Here is a 19,713-nt window from a genome sequence, read left to right on the forward strand (position 1 = left end):
CTCAGCCTCCCAAAGTGCTGAGATTATAGGCGTGAGCCACCATGCCTGCCCTTAATGACTATTTTAAATCATCATCTAGAGCTGGGCCTCTAGGAGGAGTTCATGGGCCTTTGATTCCACTCTTCTGTCCAGTGGGTAAGGAGGACGTCCCCCTCCTCACTGGCTTCTGAGAAGCCCCCCAGCTCATTCATTCACAGAAAAGTTTAACTCTTTCAAAATTGATCTCTTCTTAAGGAAAAACCTGAGTGCTATAAGATCCTGGGTTGTCAGAGTCCAGTTTTAATGAAGCAGAAACACACCAGTACCTCCTGACTGGAGAACATGGCATTTGCTATGGGCATGTGCTTGTTGTGCGGTCAACTGGTTACACTTCCGTGACGTTCAACAACACCCTCCAGTTAAGTAAAAGAGGCTGAGAAAGTAGGAGGGTGAGTGAGAAAGAGAGGGGCGTTAAAGCATCACGATTCCTCTCTCATTGGGAATGCAAAGGGAGAACTCAGATGGGAACCAGTTTTGCCTCGATGAGGATTCTCACGGATTTCTTCTGCTTCAGTAGGAATAGCAAAAACACAGCAACTTTCACGCAGTTGTCATAGCAACAGCAATACTTCTGAACTCCTGTTGTCAGGAGAGAAAATGGTTTTTCCCTCGCCTTGTTCCCAGCCTGCCCAGATGGCTGGTTGGAGGGTCAGGGGCTGGAGTGACTGGAGAAGCCCTGGCCTCCCTTCTACTAAGTAGGACTCCTCCAGCTGGGATGGCTCTTGACAGCTGCTCACTAGGACAGCCCCATGAGGCGGACCAGCACGCTGGCATTGCATCTGCTCTGTGGGCCCCAGACACCACATCCCAAAGTGAGGACTGCAGGCTGAAACTGCACTGTGTATGGCCAGCACCACCAGCATCCGCATGGAACATGGACTGTGGGCATCTGGCCTGCATTAGCGTGCTGGAATCTAGCCTGTAGCCCCAGCCTGTCCCTCCCTCTGCCCGCGCAGCCCTGACCCTACCTCATTGATAGCCAGCTGCTCCCCACCCCCTCCAGGGTGGCTGTAGTGGTGGCTGGAGCTGTGCAGGTCATCATACAGGTCCTCCTCGCTCCCCACTTCGTCAGCGCGGACAGCTGTGTCCAGAGCTCCATCAGGCATGGCTGGAAGGAGAGACAGCAGCTGGGCAAAGGGGGCTAGGCTGGGAAGGGCTGAGGGGAGAACATGTGGAGAAGGAGCCCAATGGGTTCAGGACAAATGCTTCTTCTGCAGGGGGAGGGTGCAGGTTGCAGGGCTAGGTTCTCAAACCATCCTTGTTGCAAACATGTGGCCTGGGTGAAAGAATGCACCATCTCACTCACACCACCACCATTAGTCCCCCATCACCCAGTCTACAGCAACTTGGCTGACAAGGAAACATAAGTATTCACCATCACGCAGCTCGAGAGCCCCTTAGGTTGTATTCAGTGACAAACCATTTTCCATTGTGTTGGCTATAGTATAGGCCCTTAGGAAAAATGTTAACATTTTGTTATGCAATATATATGTGTGTATTCAAAGAAAACAGTTATATACAAATATGGGTTTGAAATTTAATACAATGAACAGTCCTGATACCCATCACTCTACTTAAGAAAAACACCAGAAACTTGACCTTCCATATCTTGTATACTCCATTCCAGTCCCATTCCCATTTCCCTCCTGTAGAGATATTCAAGAGTTAGAACTTTTAATAAATCATTCCCATGCCTTTGTCTTAGCATTTAGTTCTGTCAGTTATGCTAAGTTTTGACCTTGTCTAAAGGGAGCCAGCAAATCCACTCTTCTCTGGCTGGCTCTTTTTACTCAACTGTGTGTGTAGCTGTGATTGTTTCATTTTCACTACCACACAGTCTTGTGCTGTACGAGTCTTTCACATTTTGTGTGTTGGCTGTACTGCTGGAGCAGGGTGGGTCATTCCCTGTGCTGCTGTGGTGGTGCTGCTAGACGGTGTCTGCACGCCTCCCGGGCATGCGTTGGAGGGTTTCTCTAGGGCATTGTTTCTCAACCCTGCTTTTATGACGGCCCCACTAAGGAGCACGTTGTTTTCCTAATCCCTCCCTGCCCCTATGAAATCAATACCACAAATGTATTGTGTATTGCTTATGCAATGTGGCATTCTGGAGAGCCATAAACCATCATAATAGCTAAGATATTTGCCCAGTTGGGCAAAATCATCACCCCTGGTGTGAATTCACACTGCTGAGTGTAGATGCCTAGGTGTGTGTGGCCCTGCTGGGTCCTAGGCACACCAAATAGTTTCCCAGAACCTGAAAGCAGCACAAGAATGTTCCATCCCTCCACATCCCAGCCAGCTCTTGTGATTGACATTATGAGACATTTAAATTCTTGAGTCTAATGGGTATGAAATGGTATCTTACTGTGATTTTAATTGACATTTTAGATTACTAATGAGTTGATCTTTTATCTATGGGCCATTTATATTTTCCTTTAATGTGAAGTGTTTATGAGTTTTACCCATTTGTCTATTGAATTGCTTATCTTTAACATATCATTGACATAAAAATATGTATGTATTCATGTATGTATGTATACACATACATTCCTTCCCTCACTTCTAGATACCTCCGTCACTCAGATGTGCCACAACTATCTCCTCCCAGTTTGTGGCTTGTTACTATTTTTAAGGTGCCTTTTGATGAACAGAAGTCCTTAATTTTAATAGAAACAAATTTGTCAATCTAGTCCTATTTGGTGTATGTTTTCTGTGTCTAGGAAATTCTTTCCAACCTCAGTCATAATGATATTCTTCTCTGTTATCCTTTAATGTTTTATAACTTTTCTTTTGATATGTATGCTGTTAATCCACCTGGAAATGATTTTTGTGGTATAGAGTGAGGTTGGAAACCAATTTCTTTCTTCTCTAAGGATAATCAGCGGTCTTGGCACCATTCATGGAATGGGCAGTCCTTTCCCATGGACCTACAATGTCTGCTGTGTCCTTGAGTTGAGATTCTAGATAGCTGGGTCTGCATCTGGACTCTCTTCTTGCAGAAGGCACAATAATGGTCTCCAAAAGATGAAAAGATGGCATCTCCAGAGCCTGTGAATATGTTACGTTACATGAAGAATTAAAGAGGAATTAAGGTTGCAGATGAAACCAGGGCTGCTAATCAGCTGACCTCAAAATAGGAAGATTATCTTGGATTATCCACATGGGCCCAACATAGGTGAAAATATGAACTTTGAAGACTCATTTCAGACATTTCTTCCTCTGTGAGAGTCCCATCCATGACTCTTATCTTACTCTCAGGGAGCTTGAACAGACAACTCTCATAGAAGGAAACACATCCCTGTACACTGTGTTGGTCTGACTCCCCCCAACCAGATAGACTCTGAGCTCCTTGAAGGCAGGAGCCATGACTTATTCGTTAATGTTGACGTTTAGGAAATGTTCAGTAAATAAATGAGTGAACAGATGGATGGAAGAAACACATAAATGGTGATGAAACAGATGAAGAAACCAATGGAAGGATGAACACTTGAACAGATGGAAGCTGGGAGGATGACTGGGGTGGCAAATGGCAAGTTCCTTAAAAGTGGAGCCCAAAGGCCTGGCAGAGCCAACATCAGGAACACAGTTAAAGCTCCACATGTGTCCCCAGAACTGACCTGGGAAACCCTCCGGGATATGGTTTGGATTTGTGTCCCCGCCCAAATCTCATGTTGAATTAAAGGTGTGGCCTGGTGGAAGGTGATTGGATCATGGGGGTGGATTTCCCCCTTGCTGTTCTCGTGATAGTGAATGAGTTCTCATGAGATCTGATCATTTAAAAGAGTGAGGCACTTCCCCCTTTGCTCACTCTCTCTCCTGCTGCCATGTGGAGAAGGTACTTGCTTCCCCTTCACCTTCCGCTGTGATCTAAGTTTCCTGAGGCCTCCCTGTCATGCGTCCTGTGAAGCCTGTGGAACTGTGAGCCAATTAAACCTCTTTCCTTTGTAAATTACCCAGTCTCAGGTATTTTTTATAGGACTGTGAGAATGAACTAATACACTCTGTCTCCGACCTGGAGGCAGTGGCCAGAGCCCAGCTTGCAAGCAGGAGCCAAGGGCCTTCTCCTAACCTTGTACACAGCTACAAGTCCTTGGAACACTCATGATTTTTATTTCATTTATGTTTAAAAACTTATTATGGAAAGTTTCAAAAGTACACAAAAGGAGAGAAAATAGTATAAGGAACCTTGTATATTCATTGTCCAGCTTCAACAATTCTCAACATGTGGCCACTTTTGTTTCATCATCTAATTCCCCTCCCCACTGGATAGTTTTTAGGGCAAATCTAAGATACAATATAATTTCATCTGTAAACACCATGGCATATGTTTCTGAAACATAAGGATCCCATCTCTTTTTCTTTAAAAAACATAACCACGATACACATCTAAAACAAACTTCAATCCATCAAAAGTTGTCAAATTGCCATACCTTATCCCCTAGGGCCTTAAAATACGTTTTTATTGGCGGGTGCAGTGGCTCACACCTGCAATCCCAGCACTTTGGGAGGCTGAGGCATGCAGATCACGAGGTCAGGAGATCAAGACCAGCCTGGCCAGCATGGTGAAACCCTGTCTCTACTAAAAATACAGAAAATTAGGCGGGCATGGTGGCACACACCTGTAGTCCTAGCTACTCAGGAGGCTGAGGCAGGAGAACTGCTTGAACCCAGCAGGCGGAGGTTGCAGTGAGCTGAGATCGCTCCACTGCACTCCAGCCTGGGCGACAGAGAGAGATTCCGTCTCAAAACACCCCCCGCCCAAAAAACAAAACAAAACAAAACAAAAAAAACCACGTTTTATTGTGAAATGATTGTAGAGTCACAGGGTATACCACTATAGTACAGACAGCACTGTGCACTCTCCACCCAGTTTCCGTCAGTGGTCTAGCTTTCATAAGTCCAGTCAAGAACCTGACTTTCGTACAATGTGTGTGCATAGGCGTATGGCACTGTATCACCAGTGCAGATCTGCACAGCCACCAGAGCAACCCATAAGCAGGTTTTTGAGGTTGGCTTTTTCACTCAGCCAAATGCCCTGCACTCTATCCCAGCTGCTATGTGTATTAATACTTCATTCCTTTTGATGGTTGAGTCATATTCCATGTCATTCCATGGAATTCCATGGCATTCCATGCCACTGTTGGTTTAACCATTCACCTGTTTAAGGATATGTGGATTGTTTCCAACTATTCCTATTATGAATACAGCTGCTGTGATAATTCACGAGCAGGGGTTTGTGTGAACGTAAGTTTTCATTTCTCTGAGATAAATGCCCAGGAGTGTAATTACTGGGTCAGATGGTAGTTGACTACCTGGCTTTTAAGAAACTGCCAAACTATTTTCCAGAGTGGCTGTGCTATCTTACGTTCCTATTACTCTCAATGTCTCAGAGTTCAGTTTCTCTGAATCTTCAGTAGCATTTGGTATTGTCACTATTTTATATTTTAGGTATTCTGATAGGTGTGTAGTGATATCTCATCATGGTGTCAATTTTCATTTCCTGAAAGGCTGACGATGTTGAACATCTTTTCATGTGCTTACTTGCCATATATCCTCTTCGGTGATATATCTCTTTATGTCTTTTGCCTATTTTTTTTTAAGATGGGGTCTGGCTTTGTTGCCTAGGCTGGAGTGCAGGGGCACAATCATGGCTCACTGAAGCCTCAAACACCTGAGCTCAAGGGATCCTCTCACCTCAACTTCCTGAGTAGCTGGTACTATAGGCTCACACCACCACACTTGCCTAATTTTCTGAAAAAAACTTCCGTAGAGACGGTATCTCGCTATGTTGCCCAGGCTAATCATGAGCTCCTGGCCTCGAGTGATTCTCCTGCCTCAGCCTCCCAAAGTGCTGAGATTACAAGTGTAAGCCACCATGCCTTGCCCTCTTTTGCCTATTTAATAATTGGTGTTTTAATGTTGAACTTTGAAAGTTTTTTGTTTTCTTCTTGTTTTTTTTTTTTTTGAGACAGGGTTTCACCATGTTGCCCAGGCTCGTCTTGAACTCCTGGGCTCAAGTGATCCTCCCACCTCAGTTCCCAAGTAGCTGGGATCACAGGCTTGTGCTACCACATCTGGCTCAGAGAGTTCTTTATATATTTGAGTTATTTGTCAGATACGAGGTTTGCGAGTATCTTCTCTCAGTCTGTAGCTTATCTTTTCATTGCCTTAAAAAGGGTTTTCATTGTGCCAAAGTTTGAAATTGTTATAATGTTCAATTTCTCAAATTTTCCTTTCATGAGTCATGCTTTTGGTGTCATGTCTAAGAACTCTTTGCTGAACCCTAGTTCTCAAGGATTTTCTCTTAATGTTTTCTTCTAAAAGTTCTACATGGAAATCTACAATCCATTTTGTGTGTAGGTTTTTTTTTTGTGTGTGTGTATAATGTGTGAAGCTTAGGTCAAGGTTCATTTTCATCACCTATGGATGGTCTAATGGTATTATTTCTGGCATCATTTGTGAAAAGAATACCATTTCTCCACTGAATTGCTTTTGTACCTATGTAAAAAATCAAAAGTTTTGATGAGCAAAGTAAGGACACGACTACCTATTTTACAGAAATAAAAATGATTATAAGAGAATACCATGAACTGTTGTACACTAGCAAATTAAATAAACTAGATGAAATGGAAAATTTAGAAACACATAATCTACCAAAACCGACTCAAGAAGAAATAGGAAATCAGAATAGATCTATAACTGGTAGGGAAATCGAAGAGTAATAAAAAAATCTTCCAATAAAGAAAAGCCCAGGGCCAGATGGCTTCTACCATCTGGTAGTGAATTCTACCAAATATTTAAAGTATAATTAACACCAATCCTTCTCAAATTCTTCCAAAAATATTGAAGAGGAAGGAATACTTCCCAATTCACTCTATAACATCAGTATTTCTTTGATAATAAACCCAGACAAAGAAACTACAAGAAAACTACAGACTAATATCCCTTATGAATATAGATGCAAAAATCCTCAACAAAATACTAGGAAATGGAATTCAGCAGCATATTGAAAGGATTATATACCAGGATCAAATGGAATTTATTTCTGGAATTCAAGGATGGGTCAACATAGGAGAGCAAATCAATACAATACACTAAATTAACAGAATGAAGGAAAAATACATGATTATCTCAATCTATGCAGAAAAAGCATTGACCAAGTTTTTACGATAAAACATTCAACAAACTAGAAATAGAAGGAAAAGTCCTCAATGTGATAAAGGCCACATATGAAAATCTCACAGCTAACATCACACTCAGTGATGGAAGATGGAAAGCTGTATCACTAAGATGAAGAACGAGACAAGGATGCCTGCTTTCTCCACTTCTATTCAACATAGTACTGTTAAGTCCTGGTGAAAGCAGTCAAGAAAAAGATATAAAGAAGTTCTTTAGTTTAATTAGATCCCATTTGTCAATTTTGGCTTTTTGCCATTGCTTTTGGTGTTTTAGACATGAAGTCCTTGCCCATGCCTATGCCCTGAATGGTATTGCCTAGGTTTTCTTCTAGGGTTTTTATGGTTTTAAGTCTAACATTTAAGTCTTTAATCCATCTTGAATTAATTTTTGTATAAGGTGTAAAGAAGGGATCCAGTTTCAGCTTTTTACATATGGCTAGCCAGTTTTCCCAGCACCATTTATTAAATAGGGAATCCTTTCCCCGTTGCTTGTTTTTGTCAGGTTTGTCAAAGATCAGATAGTTGTAGATATGCGGCATTATTTCTGAGGGCTCTGTTCTGTTCCACTCGTCTATATCTCTGTTTTGGTACCAGTACCATGCTGTTTTGGTTACTGTAGCCTTGTAGTATAGTTTGAAGTCAGGTAGCGTGATGCCTCCAGCTTTGTTCTTTTGGCTTAGGGTTCTGCACAGCAAAAGAAACTACCATCAGAGTGAATAGGCAACCTACAGAATGGGAGAAAATTTTTGCAATCTACTCATCTGACAAAGGGCTAATATCCAGCATCTACGATGAACTCAAACAAATTTACAAGAAAAAAACAAACAACCCCATCAACAAGTGGGCAAAAGATATGAACAGACACTTCTCAAAAGAAGACATTTATGCAGGCAAAAGACACGTGAAAAAATGCTCATCATCATTGGCCATCAGAGAAATGCAAATCAAAACCACAATGAGATACCATCTCACACCAGTTAGAATGGCCATCATTAAAAAGTCAGGAAACAACAGGTGCTGGAGAGGATGTGGAGAAATAGGAACACTTTTACACTGTTGGTGGGACTGTAAACTAGTTCAACCATTGTGGAAGTCAGTGTGGTGATTCCTCAGGGATCTAGAACTAGAAATACCATTTGACCCAGCCATCCCATTACTGGGTGTATACCCAAAGGATTATAAGTCACGTTGCTATAAAGACACATGCACATGTATGTTTATTACGGCACTATTCACAATAGCAAAGACTTGGAACCAACCCAAATGTCCAACAATGATAGACTGGATTAAGAAAATGTGGTGGATATACACCATGGAATACTATGAAGCCATAAAAAATGATGAGTTCATGTCCTTTGTAGGGACATGGATGAAGCTGGAAACCATCATTCTCAGCAAACTATTGCAAGGACAAAAAAACCAAACACTGCATGTTCTCGCTCATAGGTGGGAATTGAACAATGAGAACACATGGACACAGGAAGCGGAACATCACACACTGGGGCCTTTTGTGGGGTGGGGGGAGGAGGGAGGGATAGCATTAGGAGATACACCTAATGTTAAATGAAGAGTTAATGGGTGCAGCACACCAACATGGCACATGTATACATATGTAACAAACCTGCACGTTGTGCACATGTACCCTAAAACTTAAAGTATAATAAATAAAATAAAAAAAGAAAAAGAATAAAGGATATCCACATTGAAAAGGAAAAATAAAATTATCTGTTTGCAGATGACATCTTCTTATACGCAGCATACCTTAAAGAATCCACAATAAAATTATTAAAGCTACTAAAATTCAGCAAGGCTACAGAATATAAATTAACACACAAAAATCAGTTTTATTTCTGTATATTTGCAATGAGTAATCTGAAAAGGAAACTTTTGAAAATTTCATTACAATAGCATTAAAAAAATGAAATACTGGCTAGGCACGGTGGCTCACGCCTGTAATCCCAGCACTTTGGGAGGCCAAGGCGGGCGGATCATGAGGTCAGGAGATCGAGACCATCCTGGCTAATACGGTGAAAGCCCACCTCTACTAAAAAATACAAAAAATTTGGCTGGGCGCAGTGGCTCATGCCTGTAATCCCAGCACTTTGGGAGGCCGAGGCAGGCAGATCACAAGGTCAGGAGATCGAGACCCTCCTGGCTAACACAGTGAAACTCCGTCTCTACTAAAAATACAAAAAAATTAGCCGGCCGTGGCGGCAGGCGCCTGTAGTCCCAGCTCCTCAGGAGGCTGAGGCAGGAGAATGGCATGAACCTGGGAGGCGGAGCTTGCAGTGAGCCGAGATCGCGCCACTACACTCCAGCCTGGGCAACAGAGTGAGACTCCGTCTCAAAAAAACAAAAACAAAAACAAAAAACAAAGAATAAAATACTTAGGAATAAACTTAACCAAGGAGGCCAAAGATGTGTAGACTAAAAGCTACAAAACATTGCTGGAAAAAAAAAAAAAAGCAAAGAAAGACGTCCCATGTTCATAAATTGAAAGTCTTAATATTTTTAAGACGACAATACCACCTAAAGCAATCTGTGTATTCAATGCATTCCTATAAAAATCCAATGACTTTTTTTTGTTTGAGACAGAGTTTCACTCTTGTTGCCCAGGCTGCAGTGCAATGGCACGACGATCTCAGCTCACGGCAACCTCCACCTCCCAGGTTCAAGCGATTCTCATGCCTCAGCCTCCCAGGTAGCTGGGATTACAGGCATGTGCCACCACACCAAGATAATTTTGTATTTTTAGTATAGACAGGGTTTCTCCATGTTGGTCAGGCTGGTCTCGAACTCCCAACCTCAGGTGATCCGCCCACCTCAGCCTCCCAAAGTGCTGAGATTACAGGCATGAGCCACCGCGCCCAGCCCCAATGGCATTTTTTTACACACATAGAAAAATTCATCATTAAAATTCATATGGAATCTCAAGGGATCCTGACTAGCCAAAATTATTTTGAATAAACGAAGTTGGAGGATCCACATTTCCTGATTTCAAAACTTACTACAAAGTCACAATAATCAAATAATGTGGAAATGGCGTTAAGGATAGATATACAGACCAATGGAACTGAATAGAGGATCCAGAAATAAACCCTCCTATATGTGGTCAATTGATTTTCGACAAAGGTGCTAACACCGTGAGGGAAAATACAGTCTTTACAGCGAACAGTGTTGGGAAGCTGGATATTCAAATGCAAAATAATGAAGTTAAACCCTTACCTAACACACGTAAAAATTAACTCAAAATGGACAAAGTCCTAAATATAAAAGTTAAAACTATAAAACTCTTAGAAGAAAACAGGGGAAAGCTTTACAGCAGTGAATCTGTAAATAATTTCTTGGATATAAGACCAAAAGCACAGGCAACAGGAAAAAAATAGGTAAATTGAGCTATATCAAAATTTAAATCTTTTATGCATTAAAGGACAGTATCAAGAGAGAAAAGGCAACCCATGGAATGGAAGACAATATCTGCAAATCATATATCTGATAAGGGAATAACATCCAGAATACATTTTTGAAAAACTCCTACAACTCAAAAAACAAAACAAACAAAAAACTCAAAAACTAGCCCAACTCAAAAATAGGGCAAAGGACTTGAATAGACATTTCTTCAAAGAAGACATACGAATGGTCAATAGCATATAAATAAGGACATACGACATCACTAATCATTAGGGAAATGCAAATAAAAATCACAGTGGTATGCCAGTTCATCCTTAGTATGGTCATTACAAAAACAACAGCAATAACAAAATATGGAAATAACAACGGCATGTGGATTATACCACAATTGTTTAAACAACTGGTTGGCTGCACTTGTTTGGCACTATTTCTGGATTTTCTATTCTGTCCCATTGATCAATGTGTTCATCCACCTCTCATACCAAATGGTCTTGTTTTCTGTGGGTATAAAATAATTCTTGAAATTTGGTAGAGTGGTTCATCCTACTTAATTCCTCTTTTTCAGAAATGTTTTAGCTATTCTTTTTTGTTTCCTCCCCTGGACTCCTGTTTTAGCTATTCCTGTTCCTTTGCCTTTCCATATAAATTTTAGAATAATCTTGTCTATAGCTAGAAAAAAATCCTGCTGGGATTTTGATAGGAATTACATTAAATCTATATATCAACTCGGAGACAACTGAAATCTTTACTCTGTTGAGCCCTCCCATCCACAAACACAGAATCTCTCTCCATATTTAGATCCTCTTTGATTTCTTTCAGTTCTCTGCTATTTTAAACAAGTCCCAGACATCACATAATTTGATCTGTGAACAGCATAGTACATGTTTAAAAGGCAAGGCATCTCTTTCCCTCACTCTCTCTCTCTGTCTTGCTGCTACACTTTCTTTTCTGGGGTATTTTAAAAGCAATGGTCTCTCTAGGGGAATAAAACAGATTTCTTGTAGGAGTCACTACTTTTCTTGGCTTTTCAGTAGTCCCAGCTGGGGTCTCAGCAGTTCACAAAATGATTGCTCATCTAGCAAATTTGCAGCCTGGGAGAAAAGAAAAGCGAGTTTCAACACGAGTCTCCCAGTACTTTTAGTCATCATCTTACATTCCAGCTCCCGGCAATGGGTGTGGGATTGAGGAGGTGTTTCCTGAGGGTTTCACAACTGCATGAACGAAAGGTTGAGCAGGCATTCGTGGGAGAGGGAGTGAAGGTGAAGGTGGGGGAAGGACTCCGGGACTGAAGCCAGGAGATCCAGGCTCTGTGCAAACAGCCAGTGGGAGAGCAGCCAGTCACTTGTCTGCTTAGACTGGGCTCAAACTCTCTTACAAAGCGAGGCTACTGTGGGTCTCACACAGCTAATTCATAGGAAAGCGTTAAAGGATGGGACCGTGTGCCCCATGGTGTCTGCAGGTGAATAAATGAACAAAAACAACATGGCCCAGCAACACAAAGGCCAGTCTTGATTTTGGATTTTAAATTTTTATATAGGAAGACAAGTCAGCAGTCTCTGATCCATTCTGAAATTCCAACAGTGTTTAGACAGCAGGGCAGCTAAGAGCTCTAGATTCTAGATAAATGCTCAGTGAGGGTGCCTTTGCCTCTGCTGAACAGCAGCCAAACAATTCTCTGCTTCCCCTTACAAGGGAAGGCAGGTAGCTCTGCCCACCCAGGGAGAGAGGTGGAGGAATGTCCTCCCTATGCATCTCTTTCCCATGCTGACCTACTGCCCTGCAAGTCAGTGGTTCTCAAAGTGTGGTCCCCAGACCAGCAGCAGCACTTAGGGAACCTGGCAGAGATGCAAATTCTTGAGTCCCGTTCCCAGACCCACTGAATCAGAAACTCTGGGGTGGGGCCCCCAGGTTGTGTCTGCATAGCCCTCTGGATGGCCCTGGTGCATGCTCGAATTTGAGATCCAGTGCTGTCCATCAAAAGCCATTAATAAAGTGAGTACTGACTTACTGAGCTCTGCTCCAGCAAATGCAGGCAATGTAGTCTTTGACATGGCCTTGGGGCCCTTTGAAAAATTTCTCTAAAGAGTCGGGCATACAGTCTTGGAGTAGAAACAGGAATCTGGGCATGGGGGGCACTGGGCAGGGTGCAGGTGGCCTGGCTGTTCATCCAGCACCAAACAGCCAGGGGCTTCCAGTTCACGTCTGCGCATTGGTTCACTGCTTTCTGAATTCACTCAAATGTATTTATCCAGAGCCCATTGGGTATGAGCCACAGACACACGCAGGGTTCTGAGGATGCAATGTGAAGGTGATGGGGGTCTGGCAGGAAATAAGGGAGTTAAACAAATAATGTTGCATGATGATGCTGGGAAACCACAGGCACAGGAGGCCCAACCAGGCCTGGGAGATCCCGGTGGGGCACTTTGGGAGGTGTCGGGGTAGCAAGGGGGGTGAAGAGTGTTCCAGGCAACAGGGACAGCATCCAGCCCCTGAAGCAAGAGGGTGGGGTTGCTGCTGGTCATGGAAAAACTGCAGAGTGGCTGGAGTAGAGTGAGAAGCGAGAAGGAGGGTGAGAGGTGAGGCTCCCGGGGAGCCCTGGCATGCATGTGGTCCCTGCCCGGACAAAACGGCAGATGCAGGCTCCCCAGTGGCTCTGTGCTGCAGGACTGGGATATGTGTCCAGGTGTGGCCCTACAGGGGCCTCTCACTTCATCCTTGTGACATGAACAAGGAAGGCGAAATGATGTGTCCATTCTACAGATGAGGAAGCTGGGGCCCAGAGAGGTGAAGTTTCTTCACATGCTCACAAGGGGCCAAAGCTTGCCGGCCAGCCAGGTCATTGGGCTGTCTGCACTGGACTGAGTTTGTTTCTATTTTTAGTAGAGACAGGGTTTTGCCATGTTCGCTAGGCTGGTCTTGAGCTCCTGACCTCAGGTGATCCGCCCTTGGCTTCCCAAAGTGCTGGGATTCCAAGCGTGAGCCACTTGCACCCAGACTAGCTTTGGTTTTTAAAAAGATTATTTTTGATAGACTTTTAAAGAACAGTTTTAGATTTACAGAACAACCGGTCAGCTAGCACAGAGTTCCCAGGCACCCACACCAGGGCTCCCCGACCACAAGGTCTCACGCTAGCATGGCACATTTGTCACATGAACGGAGCAACACTGACTCTCATAGTCACTGATGTCCAGATTTTGTTCAGATTTCCTCAGGTTCTCCCAAATGGCCTTTTTCTGTTTCAGGATCCAATACTACATTTAGTCATCTCAGCTCCAGATTTTTAATTTTTAGGTTGTACAAAAGGCTCACTGAAAACCTCAGCTTTGGAGAGCTTTGTTTCTTTGGCAGCAGAAACTCTGAGCCATCTACAGTCCCAAGTGGGAATGCACCCTGCTGCGGAGACCTGCCTCTGGGCCCTCCTGGGAGAAACTGAACTTCTCTCAGGCTCCTTCGTCTCCCAGTTCTCTTCCTGGTGGGGGGAAAATAACTTTTTCTGAGAACGTACAACCCTCCTTCTGCTGTGTGTGTGACTCCAGCCTACCTGTGAGGCAGGTATTATTAGGTGCGCCCCGCAGCTCACACACAGGTGAGACACGCTGAGGTCCCTCAGGCAACCCGCAGCCAGGGCAGGAGAAAACTGCTCCCCGTCTCTCAATGCCCACCCCTCTCCATACCTCTCCTGCCCTGGGTCTCTAGCTGTTCTGCCTACATGAGGAGGACCCCCGCCCCCTTGCCGCCCCTACCCTCCCTCAAAGGGCCCCTGGCTATTTGGTGCTGTCGTGCCATCTCATTGAAGGTAAGAGGAGCCTTTAGCCAAGAAAAGCAGTGACTCCTACAAGAAATCTGTTTCAATCCCCACCTCAGAGAGACCACTGCTTTTAAAATACCAGAGAAGAAAGTGTGGCACAGAGAGAGAGACCTTATGTTTTAAGACATATACTATGCTATTTACAGATCAAATTACATGATGTCTGGGACTTGCTTTAAAATAATGGAGCACTGAAAGAAATCAAAGAGGATCTAAATATGGGGAGACATTCTGTGTTCATGGATTGGAGGACTCAACCGGATAAAGATTTCAGTTGCTTCCAAATGGATGCATAGGTTTAATGCAATTCCTATCAAAATCCCAGCAGGACTTTTTCTAACCTGGGAAATCAGTCAAAGGTCAGGTCTTCATGTACAAACAAGACTTTGTGGTCACAATTACTTTAAAAAGTAATTACATAAAACATGGCTGCGTCATGCTTTAGCAGTAAGTGAAGCATGGTTTCTGACACATGGTAGTGTTATGTTAGGCAAATGTGAAGTGCCAGGGATGTGAGCAGCTGTTCCTCTAAGTTTGGGTTGCTGTAAAATTCAGGTAATCATCTTCATGTTTCACTGAACAGAACCAGCCTGCAACTCAACATTGTAGATCATAGACTTCTGGAGTACAAACCCAAGGAATGCAATATCGTTTGGTACCAAATTACAAGTTTTGGCAAATCAATACAACACTGTATATAATATAATGAAGTTATGTCACATATTCCTTTAATGAAAATTTTCATTATTTTCACCCTAATGCTCTGCAATAAATAAATCATGTCATGATTAACAATTTCATTACAAAGATTATTTAAATACCAAATAAAACAATATCATTGTTCGTGGTAGATTATAGCTGAGCTAGTTATTTAAAACAAATTAGGCCGGGTGTGGTGGCTGACGCCTGTAATCTCAGCACTTTGGGAGGCAGAGGCGAGCAGGTCACTTGAGCTCAGGAATTTGAGACCAGTCTGGCCAACATGGTGAAACCCCATATCTACTAAAAATACAAAAATTAGCTGGGTGTGGCAGCCTGTGCCTGTAATCCCAGCTGCTTGGGAGGCTGAGGTGGGAGAATTGCTTTAATCCAGGAGGTGGAGGTTGCAGTGAGCCAAGATGGCACCACTGCACTCCAGTCTGGGCAACAGAGCAAGACTCCATCTCAAAATCAATCAATCAATCGATCAAACAAACAAATTAGACTTCTAAAATGGTACAATTTCCCCCTTCTGCTGTGCAAGCCACTTAAGGGAGGATCAGGACAATCATGCATGAGAAACTCTAACGTTTGAGCTTACACGGGTTGGGCATGTGGATATCAGTTTTAGGTTGAAGTAACCAAGCATCATCAGGCCTTCAGCACACCATTCGGCCTTTTATGCTGGCTGGTCTCGATATCCAGTGCACACTGTAGCTGACCACTTTGTTGGTAGACCTGTACTTCTCTTCAGTTTGGATTAAAATTCATGCAGACTTTCTTCAGCATATTATTTTAAAGAAATGCCTAACAGATAATTACACCTTTTAAGTACAAATACAAATAAATCTATTGCCAGGTTGGTGAGAGCTGGGCACCTTAGGTTGTATCTACTCCTGACAACCAGGCCTCTATCCACACTGTGGTGTGCCCTGTGCTTCCTCCTCTGAAGCTGGCAGTTCTTCGGTCTCGGCACGTAACATCTGAAGATGTCACAGTTGTCATTAGTCCTAGGTAACTGCCGAGGTGAATCTTTTCACAGTGATTAGGGTTTCTTGAACCAGAATAGTTTTTCCTGGATCTTGAAGGTGTGGTTTTTACATAAATCTCTAATTCTGTAGTGTAAAGAAAATATTGGTAGACTTCCCTTTCCACTGTGCTCTCCACAGAGTCAACTGCTGAATGTCCTGGCACATAGCCGGGCTCACGCCTCTAATCCCAGCATTTTGGGAAGCCAAGGTGGGCGGATCACCTGAGGTCAGGAGTTCAAGACTAGCCTGGCAAACATGGCAGAACCCTATTTCTACTAAAAATACAAAAACTCGCTGGGGTTGCTGGCATGTGCCTGTAATCCCGGCTACTCAGGAGGCTGAGGCATGAGAATCACTGGGACCCAGGAGGCGGAGGTTGCAGTGAGCCAAGTTTGCACCACTGCACTTCAGCCTGGGCAAAAGAGCAAGGCTCCGTATCACACACCCACACACACACAAAAGTCCTGGCACAAACGCCTTGGTTCTTGCTCTAGAAATATGTGATTTCACAGTGAAAGGCATCCCCACTCTGAGGCCTGTGGCTTTGCAACTTTAGTATCTTCTGTCTGACACAGCCAGGCTGTGGGTATTTGCACATTTCTGCACTGTAGTCATTGTAAAGGCTTCCTATGGGTGGTCAAAGGAAGCTCTAGGCAAAGAAGTGACACCTGCCCCGTGCCACTCCAAGTGCCTCCTAGGCCCCTCTACTGAGATGCCTGATAGGCATCTCAAGGTTCTCCTTGGAGCCAGGGCAGGGGAAAACTGCTCCCCGTCTCTCAATGCCCACCCCTCTCCACACCTCTCCTGCCCTGGGTCTCTAGCTGTTCTGCCTACACGAGGAGGACCCCCTTGCTGCCCCTACCCTCCCTCCAAGGAGAACTCCTGACCACCCACCCAAACCTGCTCAGCCACAGGCGTCCTGATCTCAGTAGCAGACAACTGCATTCTTTCAGTAGCTCAGAACAAAAATCTTGGCAAGGATAATTTTGGTTATCCTGACATCTGTCTTCTTTCAGTTCACATCCATATTTATCATCACGTCTATCAGCTAGCCCTACCTTTACTTTATTATCCAGAATCCAACCATTTTTCATCTGTCCACCACCAACCTCCAGTGCAGGTCCCATCTCTGCCCCTCCCCCCCCCCCGCCGCCCCCACACTTTACGGAGTGACACAAGAACTTCCAGCTGGTCTTCCCTCCGCACAATACCCCGAGTGGTCCGTGGTAAACTACAATAAATCACATCATTCCTCTGCCTGAGAGCTGCTTCAGAGTGACAGTCAAAACTCCTTACCACAGCATCCAAAGCTTGCTGCCCATCTGGCCTCATTTCCTCTCTCCACCCCACCCCCATCAGCTCCGATGGGCTCTTGACCAATCTCAGTTAACCAGTTTTGAGAGAAGCTACCAGGAACGACCAATGGGGGGATTAATAGCATGAAATGCTGTCCAAAGTGGCTGATACGGAAGCACATGCTTGGGGTCCTGATATTCAGGGGAGCGTGAGTCCTAAATATTGCTGGAAACATGTGGACTTCCCAGAAATTGCATTTTTTTCTCTTCTGCTACCATCCTTTTTCCTACCAACCCTGACACTGTCTATTCAAATGAATACATCCTTTAAGACAGATAAAACAAATTTGCTAAAGGCTACTTTTCTCCCTTCGTCAAATATTTCCCATAAAATTCCTAGGCATGGGCTTGAACACCGGTGAAACTTCAGATAATCTGAGGGTGGGTGAAGGGGCTAAGGTTGGGATAAATGAGGCTGAAAACACAGAGAGAAACCTGCAGTCACAGTGTCACTGATTGAACAGTTAGAACAAAGATTTTAAGGTGATCTTAGAAGCATCAATAAGGAGGACAATCTCAGAACAAAGAGCTGCAGAGGGGAGCTACAGAGCTCTGTGTGGAGCTTTGCCCAAATCTCTGGCTGACCCCTGAATTCTGAAGGTATGGGGAATACTCCAAGCAGCCTAGTAGAGGCTACAAAACCTGAACGTAGAATGTGAAGTTTTAATTCAACCACATTAACTTCCTGCTAAAAGGTCGGTAAAAACAAAGCAAAACAAAACAAAACAAAAACCTCTTCAGAGAAACAGCAGAATCCAAAGACTATAAACTATTCAATAGCCAACATACAATCCAAATTTACTAGACATATGAAGAGAAGGAAAATGTGATTGGTTCCCAAGAGAAGTCAGTGGAAACCAGCACTTAGGTGATGCAGGTGTCTGAAGCAACAGATAAACTATTATAATAATGCCCAAAAATATACAGAAGTACATACTTCTAAAGCATGAAGAAATAGGAAATGGCAAAGAAATGGACACTATAACAAAGAATCAAATAGAAATTCCAGGACTGGGGAATACAGTATCAAAATAAAAATACTTACTGAATAGGCTGAACTGCAGATTGGAAATACCAAAAGAAATCGCAGCTTGAAGACAGATGAATAGAAATGATCCAATTTGAAAAAGAGAAAAAAAAGTTGGAAAATAATGAACAGCAACTTAGTGACTTGGGAAAATACTATGGTCTAACATACATGAGGAGAGAGTGAATGAAGCAGAAACAATTCTGAAGACGTAATGACCAACAATTTCACAAATCTGGTAAAAGAATAAATGTGCAGATTCAAGGAGATCACTGAATCCCAAGCAGAATACAGAGAAACATAACAAGACAGACCTTTGTTGAATGACAGTTGACTGTAATGAAAGACAGAGATACTGTAACAACATCTTTGAATTGCTGAAAGAAAAAAACTGTCAACTCAGAATTCTACATCAACAAAAATGTTTTGCAAGAATGAAAGTGAAATAAAGACATCTTCAGAAAAATGAAAGAAGGGGGTGCGTGTGTCCCTGGTGGTGACCCACAGGACACCACCACCACATCTGCTGTCCAAAAAAAGAAAAATGAAAGCTAAGAGAATCATTGACCAGCAGATGATTACTACAAGAAACATTAAGTGAAGTTGCTCAGGCAAAAGTGAAAATGATGACAAATGGAAATTCTGATCTTCAAGATAAAATGATAAGAACCAGAAGTGTTAAACTGTGGGTATGTACAACACACTATTTTAAAATTAATTTCTTTAAAAATATACAGCAATTTAAAGCAAAAATCATAACATTATATTGTGGGGCTTATAGTACATGTAGATGAGCATATAAATGACAGCTCTATCCATAAAACAGGAAAGGGATAAATGAAATTATACACATCCAAGATTCTTACATTTTATATAAAGTGGTAAATATTACTTTTAGTAGACTATGAAAAGTTAAAAATATATATATGTATATATAAAATAATCTTCAGAGCAACCATTACAAAATAACATAAAGGAATAGTGATAAGCCAATAATAAATTAAGATAGGATTTTTTAAAAAAAGATCCAATTAACCCAAAACAAAACAGAAAAGGAGAAAAGGAGTAACACAAAGAACATGTGACCAAAAAAAAGGAAAATGACAAATGTAAGCCCAACTATATCAATAATCACATTAAAAGTTAATGGACTAAATTCTCCATT

General features: G+C 42.9%; 1 protein-coding gene across 4 annotated transcripts in view; it reads right to left on the bottom strand.

Moving 5' to 3' along the window:
- The window catches only part of ARHGEF4 (Rho guanine nucleotide exchange factor 4), a 200,656-nt gene that overhangs the window by 17,885 nt on the left and 163,058 nt on the right, over window positions 1–19,713 (bottom strand). For all 4 annotated transcript variants that reach the window (XM_054478343.2, XM_054478342.2, XM_054478344.2 and 1 more), the window contains one exon: window positions 1,008–1,147. In XM_054478343.2, the coding sequence (XP_054334318.1) occupies window positions 1,008–1,147 (140 nt within the window). The remainder of the gene's footprint in view (window positions 1–1,007; window positions 1,148–19,713) is intronic.

The sequence above is a fragment of the Pongo pygmaeus genome, chromosome 11, assembly GCF_028885625.2.
Source record: "Pongo pygmaeus isolate AG05252 chromosome 11, NHGRI_mPonPyg2-v2.0_pri, whole genome shotgun sequence".
Classification (NCBI taxonomy): Eukaryota; Metazoa; Chordata; class Mammalia; order Primates; family Hominidae; genus Pongo; species Pongo pygmaeus.